Raw genomic sequence first — 14,275 nt, 5'->3', positions numbered from 1 at the left:
TGGGATGATAAATTATTTAGTGCTACATTATGGTTGACTAGTTAGGATCGCCTACTAATTGGGTTCCACCTGAAAGTCTTGAATTTAGGATGGTGTCCTAATTGTAAAACTGGCTGCTTTTTTTTGAAGTTGTGGTGTAAGATATTGTTCCTTTTATGAGTCCAACTAGGGCAGGGGTCGGTGTCAGGGATAACCCCTAGAGGGTGCCGTGTGCCCAGAGACTTTTGTGTTTTTTGTACTTTTGGTTAGGTTGAACTGCCATTCCCAGAATGCAGCTTACTCAGGTGATGAGCGCTCACCTAAACTGAGGTAGCTTAGTAGTTTCATCATAAATAGTCGTTTGTTTAGTTGGTCTGGGTCTTGCATCTGTGTTTGTAAATTGATGGTGTTTTTAACCGTGTTTCTGTGTCATGCCAATTTCCTCTGTTCTGTTTTTGTATGTTCGATGTTGTGTTTAAAATTGTGTTTCTGCGTCAAGCCAATTTCCTCAGTTCCAGTTTTTTCTAGGCAGTCGTATTACTGTTTTGTTTTTTTCCTAGTTTCCTAGTTTGCTTCTTTAAAGTTACATAGTGAGAGTTTGTTTAGTTATCTTCTGTTTCCTTTAATAAAAACTTCAAAGCTTCACCCTTGCGTTTATGCCTTGCCTACAGCCCACACACAGCACACGTGACAGTCGGCACCTTGCAGCTCCTGAACTACAAGTTTAATTTTAAATTTGTTTTTTTTTTTACTTAATTCTGCATTCGAAAATTAGGGTGATCTTGTAACATTAAAACAAAACGTGTTTTATTTGTTGTCGCTCATATTATGCGTCACAACCGCTGACAACACCCGCTGGCATGCGATTTTTTTAGCTTTTCGCTAAAGAACAATTTTATTTAGATTGAAAGCTGACTGCATGCTTTAGTAAATGCAATAAAAGGTTGACGACACATAGAAGCAGACAGCATTTTTGGTTTGCTGCAGGTAGATAATTTAAGTTCTGCTTTTTATTTCATCAATACGGGAAGGACTCAAATAGACATTGAGTATCTTATTTAAAAGTAACCTTCAGCCCGGCGAGTTCAAAATGTTTTTGTTGCATGTTTTTGTTATACAGTATACAAAGCATAAAGGTAAAAAATATATGCAGTGTTATCATCATTTTAGATTTTGTGTTTAGAAAAGGGTTTTCTTTTCTGTGGGAAACGTATCCAAATGGCTCATTGAGCATTTAAGGTTACCTCTGACCTCTGTATGATTGTAGTAAGACTTCTGGTCAACACACACACACACACAGTCACACACTACGGCCAATTTGGGAACTCAAATTAGCCTAATCTGTCTACGACTGTGGGAGAAAAATAGAGAACTTTGACATGGGACCTGAAGGTGTGACAGTTCCAACTACTAAGCCACTGTCCTGCCTTATGAGCATATGCATGGAGTTTTCTAATTAATAATAATAATAATAGCATAAAATAGAAGCAGATGCTGTGAGCAGTTACTCAGCATTGGGTGTACACCTGTCAAAGGTGAACCCAGGACATACTGCCTCTGGCAACAATTATGGAATCACAACATTTAAAGAATATTTAGACTGTTTCAATTTCATCTAATTAACCGTACACAATGATTACATCTCTTAAGCCAACTAGAACCTTTTTTACTTTTGTTCAGGCATTAGGTTTTTGTTTGTAAATCCCATTACATTCTGCCAATTTCTTACAGTTCCATGACTATACATCAGCTTCTGTTTGTTTTGTTTTTTTGGTTCTGCATTTTTTATTTTAAAGGTATTTAAATTTCATATTTACGCTTTGATGTTCTCCATAATCTACATGCATCCTTTATAACCTTGCCTTTTGTATGTATCTGCACCATAATGTTTTTTTTTTATTGATCTAGAAAACAGACCATTAGAGCCAGACAATTCAACTATTAAATAAATTTTTATAATGTGTTTTATCTGTGGATTGCCTTTTTTTTTTTTTTTTTTTTTAACAAAGTAAAAAACATGAACATCGCCTACTGTGGCCACAATATTTGCCAGTGGTAATGTTAGCAACTGATAGCTTGTGTTATATATTTACTGTTGTGTGATGAATGAATGAATGAATGAATGGGACTCTGAACCAGTCTGAGAAGGCAAATGTATTTTTATTTCATTTTTTCATCTTTTAAAGAACATAAAACAGTATCGTGGGATTTACCACATACACTATGTATTCACATAATACACCAAACAGCTACAGGAGAGACCAAACAAAAGAAAAAACTTAAAAAAAAAAAAAACATACTGCATACTTGACATGAAACAATAAAACCAATAACAATCTTTAACTAATAGGAATGTAGCTGCCAGTTATTTGTTGTTTTTTGTTATTATATAATAAGTAAAACTGGGCATGATCATGATTGAGTGCTGAGAGATGGGGACAAAAATCATTTGAACTTGAGTGTTTGCATGAGACAGTAAGAAAGGAATGCCTGGATATAATTACGAGAATGGAAAAAGGTTAACAGTCTATTCATCTCCATAGCATATGAGTTTAATTTTTTCTACCTGTATATCATTGAGTCTAAATGATCTGCTTCAAGTACCATTTTTTGTTGTTTGGGATTAGGGATTTAAAAAAAAAAGGAAAAAATGCCAAAACATCTGAGTGCTTTGAAATCATGATCATTATCAGCATTTTTCAACATGACTGAGGAAAATTTGAAAAAAAAAAAAAAAAAAAGCAGTCAGCACCATAGACATTTCCTATACACTTAAAACCAAGACAATGGCTCATATAAAGATTTTGAAAGTAACATAGCTTTTGCTATGTTCTGCATTTCTACAGTGACCTCTACAGGTAGCACCATGGTTAAAAATTTAACTTCTGTCAAATATGAATTCAAGTGGCTTCAAGGAAACACAAACCTGAAACACAATGATCTACAAAGAGTTTCAGACCTTTAAGAAGAAATTACATTTTATAAGGTCTATGAAACTTTGCTAAGGTATAAAAATCACATATTCTATTGAAGATCTGTTACAGTGCAAGACACATGCACAGCCTTTCACTTAAACAAGGGATTTTAAATAGTAAATTCATTAGAATTTTTTTTCCAAGCTCAAACAACATATCTGTGACAAAGAGTATGCAGGATTATATCATGTCACATGATATTATCCTGTGAAAACTTTCAACTGCGTGTTGCTGTAGGTTTTGTTCTCAAGTCTGTCTGGGTCATGTGTTGAAAGAGGAAGCTGCTATAGGTGCTTTTTCAGAGGTATCGGTCTAAGTACAGTACTTATTAAAAAGAACAGCAGTATACTAAGTACAGAGGATACACAGCAGGGCCCATAAGTGTCAGAGAAAGAGTACTGATCAGGACCAGCTTTCATCTAGTATTGAGGGCTTAACATGCTGACAACTAAAAATTAAAGGAATCATTTATGATTTATTCCTCACCAGTTAAATAATCTTACCTAAATATTTAATTATTTACATTTCTATCTCTCCCAATAAAATTCCATTTAAAAAAAAATTATGCTTCAAGTTGTCAATATTCCATTATCATCATTTTCCTCCTTAAAATCAAGATTAAAAGTGCTTTTATAAAATCTTTTCTTCTATTTACAATTTGTTTAAAATGAAACAAAAATACAACAAGCACAATAACAATAATCATCATAGTCATTATAATGTAATAAATAATAATAAAAAAGTATATAAGTATGTGGATGTAGGACAAAGACCTACGGTCTCTATAGCCCATGTATTAGTAACATGTTGTGACCGGGTACAACGTCTCAACATGAGGTAAAGAGCTAGAGGACAGCTTCAAAAGCACCAGACTATCTGTGATCTGTAAGCACCAAGAAGCCTACTGCCTTTTGTAAACCAACTGCAGCCCTTCAGCTTTCCCCACATTTACACATGAACAGAAGTGTTGAACAGAAGCACCTAAATTCCAGGTTATGGGGAGATCAGCTGTAAGGGCAAAAGCAGACAAAGAGGCATGGAAAGACTAGTGAGTAGCACCAATACCCTTGAATGGTCTCTCTTCCACTGAAGCTTTAGCCTGTTAGCTAACAACCTCACATTTGAAGGAGAATTCTACAGCTCTAGCAGTTTACAGGTTAAAATAGCTAATTTGTGCTGCAGAGCACAGGTCCTACTCTAGGTCATCTTTAGGGCATTGGTAGGGTAGGCCAAACTGCAATAGCACCTCAGAGAACATTTGACCTACTGCTGTCTCATGGATAGGAACTAGATACTGCACCATAAAGAAATTAGTCAGCACCATCTGGTTGATGATGAGGATGCCTCAGACAATGACATCTGATCAGGTCAGCTGGATGCACAACTGGACCTTTTCTGTGGAGCACCTTGATCCAGTGCCGGCTGCCATTATGATGACAGCTAAGACAGAAAAAAGCACCAGTTGACCGAAAAGCCTAGTATTCGCGTAGCACTGGTACCACAGCTTCTGATACTTGTTTTGGTCACACACTTTGTGACTGCAGAATAGACCCAGCTAACTTAGAAACAGTGTCCTTTTTCAGAGTATCTTGTGTTGGTGTGTAGACGCTTGGCTTGCAGTGATGTGAAGGTGCTGTTTTATGAAGACGTTGATGGGTAAAAAGGCATTAAAAAAAACAAAATTCATTCAACTTGTTCAGACAATCATATCAAACAAGTAAGTGTGACAAAGACAAGAGAAAGGGGGGAAATCTTAAAACAATCATAATAATGACACTGGGAAAAAAACAATACAATTAAAATAAAAAAAAGTCATTTTCATTATATAATAACAATACCTGTAATAACATCCAACAGTAACAATTGCAATCATAATAGTGATAATAGAAATAATATTAGAATCATTAAATTCACTTAGGGAGGGTAAACTATGGAATCCCTTCCATTTTGGAGAGAACAAGAGCACCATGGGCAGCATGTTCATTTGGGGGACTCCCAAACTGCCACCAAAACATGAGGTAAAAAAAAAATAATTTAAAAAATGTGTCTCTTTATCCACCATTTCTCTGGGAGAGAATACAGAGAAGGGAGAGATACAAGGTAGTAAAGAGAGAGATTTCTTTTGTACCTCCATTTCCTGCCCCTCATTCTTACAGAGATCACATAAAGCAACTATAGGGCCCTGTGACCCGAGTGAAGGCGTAGGGTGACGCTGTGACTATGGTGGTGGTGTGCTGTGTGGGGGCCAGCCGTGTCACCCCGTCCCGCTTGTCCTTGATTGGCTCAGAGGTGGAATTTACTATTCCATCAGCCCACTTGCGTTTCTTTGCATAAGCTTTGATGTCTTCTTGTGAAAGGCCAAGGAGGGCAGCCTCCTGTTGCCTCTGTCTTGCTCTTTCAGCCAGGAGCTTCATTTTGGCTTCCCATAGTGCCAGTCCATGACAGGGCTGATTTAAATTCTTATGCTGGTAGAACACAAGGGAGATACGGGTCGGGTGAGTGCGGTCAGGCTTTTTCAAGGGTGTGGTGGCATGCAGCTCCCTTCTGGCGCATTCAATAAGAATGGAGCAATGTGCCGGAGCCACTGCTACTCCTCCAATGTTAGGATCCAGGAAATTGTGCTCACTGTCTGACCACACCTCCTCCTCTTCAGGCTCTCGTTCACTTTCCACCTCACTATCCCAGCATGCCTGCCCTGTCACATTCTGCAGTGCATCTGGAAACAGACGACCTTCTGGTGCAGGTGATGGATTGCTTCCTGCTGCAGAGGCACCTCCAGATTTCCATGCTTTCTCCTGGAGGCCCAAAGGAGTGGAGCCCCGGATGTCTGCTGCCTCAGCCATCATCTTGTCTGGACAAGCCCCAACAGGGGTTCCCTGTCTAAGTCCCCCAAGACTATAATCCAATGCCCCTGGTTGACCCCAAGCCTTGGGTTGTGGACTTGGGGCGGGGTTGCCCCAGTGCTGTGGGGTAGCTGGGTGAGGGGAAGGAGCTGAAGTTGGGCCTGTCTTATGGCCTAAAGAGAGGCCAGGGGATGCTACTGGAGTACCAGGGTATGAGCGCCATTGCTGCTGCTTTTGGACATATTTAGAATGCTGAAGTTGGCTATGATGCTGCTGGTGAAGCCGCTGCTTTTCAGGAGTGAAGGGTGCATGAATTTGACCTGGTCTGAGACTTCCATCCCAGTCCTTGGAAGCTAAGCTGCCATTGGGTGTGTGCCCTGGCCAGGTGTTGGGTTGTGGGGTGACACTGGGCGTGACAGGGCAACTTCGGACTTGCCCGTCAGTTCTGCTGTCATAGAGAGGCAGCTCCATAGGTTCCTGCTTGATGATTGGTGCGACACGGTGCATCTGATCTGGAGGTGCAGATGGAGTATGTTTAGGTGGTGCCGGAGACGCTAAAGCCTCAGACTGGTGTAGGTAGCTGTGGTTGGTCATGTCAACTCCTTGTTGGCGATGCTGATTAGCAGCATGGTTTTGTACCAGCCTGGCCTGAAGACTCTGGATAGTGGTTTTCTCTTTTTCTCCAGCAGCCTTGGAACAGGTCCCATTATGACCCACATAACCCAAGACTCCAGGGGACAAAAGGCCTTTTGGAGCATAGTTGTAGTAATTGTAGGGCATCCCTTGGAGATTCGGATGAAAGCCATTGATGGGGCTATGTGTAGAAGACTGGCTATTGGAAGGCAGACTACCTCTTGCATAGGGACCAGGATAGGAAGGGTAGGCACCATTCATACTGTAGGGATCAGGACACATTTTGGCATTGCCAAGGGGTGGGTAGCCATCCAAGGCTCCATTGACAGCCTGAAAGTGGTCAAATGATTCTTTTTTGATGATGATGGGCTTCACCTCTTGTTTTGGAATTGCTGAAATATGTCAAGAATAAAAATGACTTTATGAAGACCCATTTGTTACTAATTTTGTTAAAAGTGATAAAGGAATAAAAATTGGGCACACAATATTGTGAGTAAATATACTTTTGTATAAAAAGTACAAGTTTTTTTGCTATTCTATCCTGGTAAATTGATAACTACGTATCACAGGCCGTGGTTAAACTCCCAGATGATTACTTTGTATCTGCATACTTGACAGTCTTACCTTTATTGCCTTGCAAAGAAACATCTTTTGTAATCGTCTTATCGGGTGTTTCTGGCAGCTGCTGTTTCTTGTTCTTTTTCTCAGATGCAGCTTTTTTGGCTTCTAACCGCCGCTGTCGGCAAGACTTGGCAGGCTCTGGAAGTTTCCGGACCTCTCGGCGGAACTTGCTGAGTACCTGGATTGCACCATTCTGCATCTTTAGGCGTTGGTTTTCTTCACTGCCAAACTCATCAGTCAAAGATATCTTATAAAGCGGAAGCACATGAAGCTGTTCATCTTCAGGGATTACACCCAATTTCCGATTGTCCTCTTTTGTAAGCGTGCAAACCTAAAAACAAGAATTTAGTTTAAAAACAATTATTACTAGTTACTAGTTAACACTAGTTTGAATTTTAGCCAGTTTTGTATCAAAATATTATTTGTGTTAAAATATGCCTTAGAGCTTGGCAAGATTTTCTTAAAAAAAATATGGTGATTTGTTTTTGTTTTTAATGTATTTGTTTGCTACCAAAAATAACAAAGTACATCAGAACTTGAGGTTAAATGCTCACAGATCCAATAAACATAAAATGAACATCATGTCACATCTTATAATACACAAAAGTCCATACACACAACCACTTACCACAGTGCAGCCATTATGGAGGTTATGCTGGTCTTTGTGGGCATGGGCACAGAAGTCCATGCATGCAGTGATGCCAGAAAAAGGCCGCCCTTCTTTGAGACCCAGCCGACAATCTGGTGCTATTTTCTCAGTTGCACACTATAGGGGAAAAAATATGCAGTTGTTTAAAAACTAACTTGCACAAACTTTGTATTCCAGATAACTTTCTGGTTTAGTTGTGTTTTAATGCCTTTGTCTCATGTCATTTCAAAAGAAGATTTTTATTTTGATCACTTGCAAGAAGCATAGATTTAGTTATGTGGTGCTCTGGCTTTTTGAGTAGTATCCTTTTAAACATGGCACGTAATATTTGATATGTATTATAGCATATAATATTTCATGCAGTAGAACAGGTATGTGTATACTTTGTACATACTCTTGGTTAAGTTAGAAAGGGCATGAGATGGTGAACTTATCCTGGGCAGATTATTATTTCTTAGAGGCTGCTCTTACCTGGTTTTGGTAACCCTGAGGGGCCAGCTGCTTATATACAGGTGCCACTTTAGTGGCCAATTCCTGGAAGTTATCCCTGAGAAGTTCCTCCTGTGAAGTGAAAATACCATAAGTTATTTTCAGATTTATATATTTATTTATTTATTTATTAAGTGGGATACAGTGCAGTTTTGTTAAAATATCTTAAATAAGACATTAGTAAACAAACATCTTACTATTGTTTATTATTTAAGATTTCAATGCATGCTATACATTTAGTTCACCCCCAAGTGCTGACATACAGTGCTCCTGGAAAGTATTCACAGCGCATCACATTTTCCACATATTGTTATGTCACAGACTTATTCGAAAAATGGATTCAATAAATTTTTTTCTTCAGAATTATACACCCAACATCCCATGATGACAACATGAAAAAAATTACTTCAGATTTTTACAAATTTCTAAAAAATAATAATAATTGAGAAAGCACATGCACAGAAGTATTCACGCGCTCAAAATTCAGCTCAGGTGCATCCTGTTTTCCCTGGTCATCCTTGAGATGTTTCTGCAGCATAATTGAAGTCCACCTGTGGTAAATTCAGTTGATTGGACATAATTTGGTAAGGCACACACCTGTCTATATAAGGTCCCACAGGTGACAGTTCATGTCAGAAACACAAACCAAGCATGAAGTCAAAGGAATTGTCTGTAGACCCCCCGAGACAGGATTGTCTTGAGGCACAAATCTGGGGAAGGTTACTGAAAAATTTCTGCTGCTTTGAAGGTCCCAATGAACACAGAGGCCTCCATCATCCGTAAGTGGAAAAAGTTAGAAACCAGCAGAACTCTTCCTAGAGCTGGCCGGCCATCTAAACTGAGCAATCGGGGGGGAAAAGGGCCTTAGTCAGGGAGTTGACCAAGAACCCAATGGTCACTCTGTCAGAGCTCCAGAGGTCCTCTCTGCAGCAATCCACCAATCAGGCCTATATGGTAGAGTGGCCAGACGAAAGCCACTCTATCAAGTCTGATGAGACTCTCTCTGGCCACTCTACCATATAAGCCGAGTATTGCTGGATTGCTGCAGATTGCTGCAGAGATGGTTGTCCTTCTGGAAGACTCTCGGGTTCTTGGTCTCGGAGGTCTACAGACAATTCCTTTGACTTCATGCTTGGTTTGTGCTCTGACATGAACTGTCAACTGTGGAACCTTATATAGACAGGTGTGTGCCTTTTCAAATCATGTCCAATCAACTGAATTTACCACAGGTGGACTCCAATTATGCTGTAGAAACATACAGGATGATCAGGGGAAACGGTATGCGCCTGAGTTAAATTTTGAGCTTCATGGCAAAAGCTGTGAATACTTATGTACATGTGCTTTCTCAATATTTTTTTTTTTTTAAGTAAATTTGCAAAAATCTCAAGTAAAATTTTTCATGTTGTCATTATGGGGTGTTGTGTGTAGAATTCTAAAGGAGAAAAAAATAATTTAATTCATTTTAGAATAAGGCTGTGACATAACAAAATGTGAAAAAAGTGATGCGTTGTGAATACTTTCCGGATGCACTGTAGGATCGAAGTAATAAGCCTCAAATGATCGATCATACACAATGATTTTAGATGCAGTCACTAACCTCTTTGGGGTGTTCTCCCTGCAGTCTGAATTTGCGAGGGGCCTTGCTGCGGGCATATTTACACCCATTGAAGTACATGCTCCAGGAACACCCAAAAGAGAATGAAGCACCACAGGTCTCGATGTCTTTTCCCTGGCACGCACAAGTACGGCTGCACAAAACAAAGCTGCATTTTAGAACACAATCACTGCACAAAAGGCAAATTGATTGAAGGCTACTAAACACCAGAGTTTAATGCCTTGATTTACATATACATTATTCAATTCATAACCTGCTTTTAACACAAGGGTGAGGGCTCAGAGTGACCATTGTGCCACAGCAAACTTTAAAATAGAATATTGTGCTAAAATAATCAATTCATACAACACAACTACTTTGCTACCTAAAATTAATGCCATTTGGATTCAAATAACCCAATAATTACAAGCCTTTAATTGGATAATATTCCGTATTCAATGTTTTAGCTGGCAACAGTTCTGTTAATTCTAACTAGTGAAGTGAGTCACTTCTCAGTTTTCAAACAACCTTGTTGGAAGCCGTATCCAATGATTGTAGACAAGATGTTACAGTGTTTCAAGAGGCTTAAATTACTGGCCTCCATCAAGCAGAGAAAACAACTAAGGAGACAAGAATTTGGTAGGGGAATGTCAGACACATTATTAAAACCTGTAAGAATAGTGGTGAACCGTCAACTTCACAAGTGAAATGTGGTCAGAAAAGAACTATAAATGACTTGAATCATTAATACATGAATGGTAAGTCACAGCTGTGTTTAATTGTGTAAAAAAAAAAAATGTAATTAATTAATTAACAAAAAGCATTTTCACATTGTGTTGTGAGAAATTAAACGGTTGGGACTAAACAGCTGTGTGGCCATAAGCAAAAAACTTGTTAGTAACCTAGTCAGAAAGAAGGGTTTCTGAGCAGGGATATCTCAGTGCTTAAAATGCTGGATGGTTGGAAAGTTCAGGGCTTAGACTCCAGCACCTCCAAGCTGACGCTGTCGGCACTTGATCAGTGTTTTCCCTATAATAGTACAGGCATGCCAGTGAGAGCCCTCCCACCATGAATAGATGACAGGCCTTATTTTCTCTAATCTAATTCTATTTTATAAGCTGTAGTAAAGTGGCTGCATGGTAGTACCAAATAATGCCACGTGGTGGCTCTTCCTTGTGCATTGACATTCAATATTTGCTTAAAATTCAAAGCTGCTTACCTTGGTATCAAATAGTAAAGTGACCTAAGAAACCACATTCATATTTTAAATATGCAATGTAAAAAAAAAAAAGTACTATTACTGTGTCTTTTAAAAGAGTACAGAGAAAACTACAGAAATCCTTTTTTATTATTATTATTAGAATATGTGCAGTCTTGCACCAGAGAAGTGTAGCGACATTCAGCCTGTCGGCATTCCAAAACAAAAGCCAGTTAGGTTCCTTAAAAATAAATCACTAAATTAATCATAAGTTAAAAATATATTTTGCTATAGGTAACTTTTTTTTAGCATTACATATCAGCACTATTCTGTAAAAGACTCATAGAAAATATATATATTGACCCTTACAGTTCTGAAACCTGCTATGTTGTTGTTAGTCTTTCAGCTTCTCCCATTAAGGGGTCATCACAGCGGACCATCTGATCCACACACTATGTAGTTGTGGAAATAAATTGAATGCAAAACTTCCAAACAGCTTTTCCTCTCCAAATCTGCACTACTCTGCAATTACCAACCAATAGTCTTGTGTTGTGCAGGAAACAAACAACCGAAAGTTTTTGCGCGTGCACTCGAAATCTCGATCGTCCTCTTGCCCCTGTGGCTAAAAAACTTTCTATGGAAAACACAGCTTGAGCAATGCTCAACTCCTCATTTGTAGAATAAAATAAATGTAAGTCATTTTGGGTAAGGGCAAAATGTGATTTGATAGAGAGCAATACAGGCTGGATTTGGAATGGAATATGTTCACATGGTTTAATGAGTTTAGCTATACCCTATTCCCAAGTCATGGGCACGTAAGGGTAGGAAGGGAAGCACATTGAGTGATGCACCAATCATGCATATTGCCCAAGCCTCTTGAGGCAGTTTTATGATCTAGGGTTGCTTCAATTGCTCAGATCTAGCAATTTTATGTGGTAATAAAATGGAATCAGCTGGCGACCTGAATGTACTGAATGTACTTCCCTGATTGTATGGGCATGTTCTAGGACTCAGGACATCAGAGAGTGCCCAAAGATGTAGCTCCTGTTTTAAATTTAAATAGTTCATTAGATGAAGTGGGAAACCGGGACGCCCTGCCTTCTTGTTATCAACAAGCTACGCGGCTAAGTGCATATTGTATACTTTCTTTCATAAACGGCACACTGTGTAGTCAGTTCATTTGTCATAGATTTAACAAATGAATATGTCTGTGTTGATTTAATCCAAAGCTAATACTTGTATATTTAGTATAACTCGTATAGTAGAAATTTAACTTTTACTTTTGCTTATTATTGCAGTGCACACCCATGTTGATTTGATGTCAGTCTTTATACTGGGAAGGAATGTGAAAAGAATAGTCTGAATTGATTTCTTAGTTCTGCTAGGGTTACATGTCATGAAGGACATGCTCCCCATTTACTTTCTTTGCAAGTAATAATACAGCTATAACTATTTCCTAAAATAATGTGTTTGAAAATACCTATAACATATTCCTTATTTAAAAGAAGTATTCTTTGCGTTATTTGCTATAGATTTTGTGTTGTTTCTCTTGTTGCATCTAGATACGTAGACATTTTTATTTAATTTCTTTTTTTTATGTCTACAATTTAAATCCAAAATAAATTTAAAAAATTCTTTTTTTTCTCACCAAACTGTGACATTAAAACCAAGCTACATGTGACATTCCAGTGTGCCTTCAAGAAAGTCTTTGCTGGGAGAGGAGGATATTGCGAAGCTGTCACACGTTTATGATGGTCTTTAACAGGAAACATGGCAAGCACATCATGCATGTTGCCAAATACAAAAACTTATGTCCATAAACATCCCTTGATGATGGGATAAGCAACATTATTTTGCCCTGTAGATGGGAACCCATTTAGGTATTTAAGGTGCATTTTATGTTAACAAATTCAAGAAACCGTAGTTAACTAAAATTATTTGTATATCTAGCAAATTTCATTAAATAAGCAGTGTAGAAATCTGCAGGCTGAAAGATATTTTATCTCACTCACTCGTCATTGAGGCCACAACGGCGGCTGGTGGCATTGCCGTATTTAGTGATCGTCTCTGTGACCTCTTGATATAATTTATCACCAAGAGCCCTTGGGATGCCCTCCCATGCCAAGATGACGACAATGATGACAGCGTTGGCACAGTGGTGCCCAGCCCGTTGCCGCACCAGGCACAACAACTTCTCTTTTTCGCCGCTACGTCGTATTACCTGCAGGGGGCAGACAGGGAGTGAACAAAGAGACAAAATTATTAGTGCATGCACTATATTATTTTAGCATTTAAACCCACACTATTTTTTAATAAATTAGAGAACAACTAATAATTTTAAATAACAAAAAAAATTAAAAATGTAAAAAAATTTTGGGAACTTTATATATTTATACATTTCTTTAAAGCTGCTTATGAATCCTTACCTCTGTATTAAATACTATACAAATAAACAACATTGAGGCACTACATTGTGCATCGACCACAGTTTTCCTTTACTTAACTTTGTGTCTTTCCAACAATGCTAAATAAAGATCTAATAAAATTTCACTATAATAACATTTATATTTACAAAAGCACCACACAAGTCCCTGTGAAAGTTATTACTATAGAATCAATTAGCTAAAAGTATGAACACCTGACCCACATATACAGAGGCCTTCCAAAAAAAAACTGTGGTCACAAAGTTTGAAGCACATCTTTCATCATAAAAGACATTACATATACATTATTTTATTCTATTACGTATCCACTATAAGAGGCCTGACCTGTTCTAGCATGGCAATGCCCCTGTCCACAAGGCTGGTGTGGAAAAGTTAAGTGCTAACAGAACCTCATCCTCATCCTCAGTGAACACCTTTGGGATAAATTGAGATTCTGATTGCACGCCAGCCCATCTTGTCTGACATTAGTGCATGACCTCACTAATGCTCTTGTAGCTGAATGTGCACAAATCCCCACAGTAACATTTTTAAATCTAATTAAAAGCTTTCCAGAAGAGTGGATGTTGTTATTTTAACATTAAAATGGGTGTGTCTGTCCAGATATCTACATAGTTCTAGCAAACTATTGTATGCAACCAACAGCTAAAATAAAATGGCCTTCACCTGCAGGAGTGTGTGGCTCACCTATGCAAACAACTTAATGCAAATACTAATATGGAAATAAACACTAGCAAAGAAATATCCTCCCACATATGAGGAAAAACCCTCCCATGTTTTTTTTTTTTGTATTGGTTGGGGAGGACGGGGTTGTTTGTGTTTTTATTGCTTTATTGTTATTTAACTTATGGTA

The 14,275-nt window shown here is 38.4% G+C and overlaps 1 protein-coding gene across 4 annotated transcripts in view; it reads right to left on the bottom strand.

Moving 5' to 3' along the window:
• Positions 1-2,624: 2,624 nt before the first annotated feature.
• tet3 (tet methylcytosine dioxygenase 3) overlaps positions 2,625-14,275 on the bottom strand; it is a 53,242-nt gene continuing 41,591 nt past the window's right edge. For all 4 annotated transcript variants that reach the window (XM_053480596.1, XM_053480599.1, XM_053480597.1 and 1 more), the window contains 6 exons: positions 12,994-13,202; positions 9,787-9,937; positions 8,172-8,261; positions 7,680-7,817; positions 7,055-7,382; positions 2,625-6,822 (listed from right to left, as the gene is read on the bottom strand). In XM_053480596.1, coding sequence (XP_053336571.1) covers positions 5,114-6,822; positions 7,055-7,382; positions 7,680-7,817; positions 8,172-8,261; positions 9,787-9,937; positions 12,994-13,202 — 2,625 coding nt within the window. In that variant the 3' untranslated portion in view covers positions 2,625-5,113. The remainder of the gene's footprint in view (positions 6,823-7,054; positions 7,383-7,679; positions 7,818-8,171; positions 8,262-9,786; positions 9,938-12,993; positions 13,203-14,275) is intronic.

This window comes from Clarias gariepinus, chromosome 21, assembly GCF_024256425.1.
Source record: "Clarias gariepinus isolate MV-2021 ecotype Netherlands chromosome 21, CGAR_prim_01v2, whole genome shotgun sequence".
Taxonomy (NCBI): domain Eukaryota; kingdom Metazoa; phylum Chordata; class Actinopteri; order Siluriformes; family Clariidae; genus Clarias; species Clarias gariepinus.
Note: the sequence above shows the minus strand (reverse complement) of the source record. Positions and strands in the feature narration are given on the sequence as shown.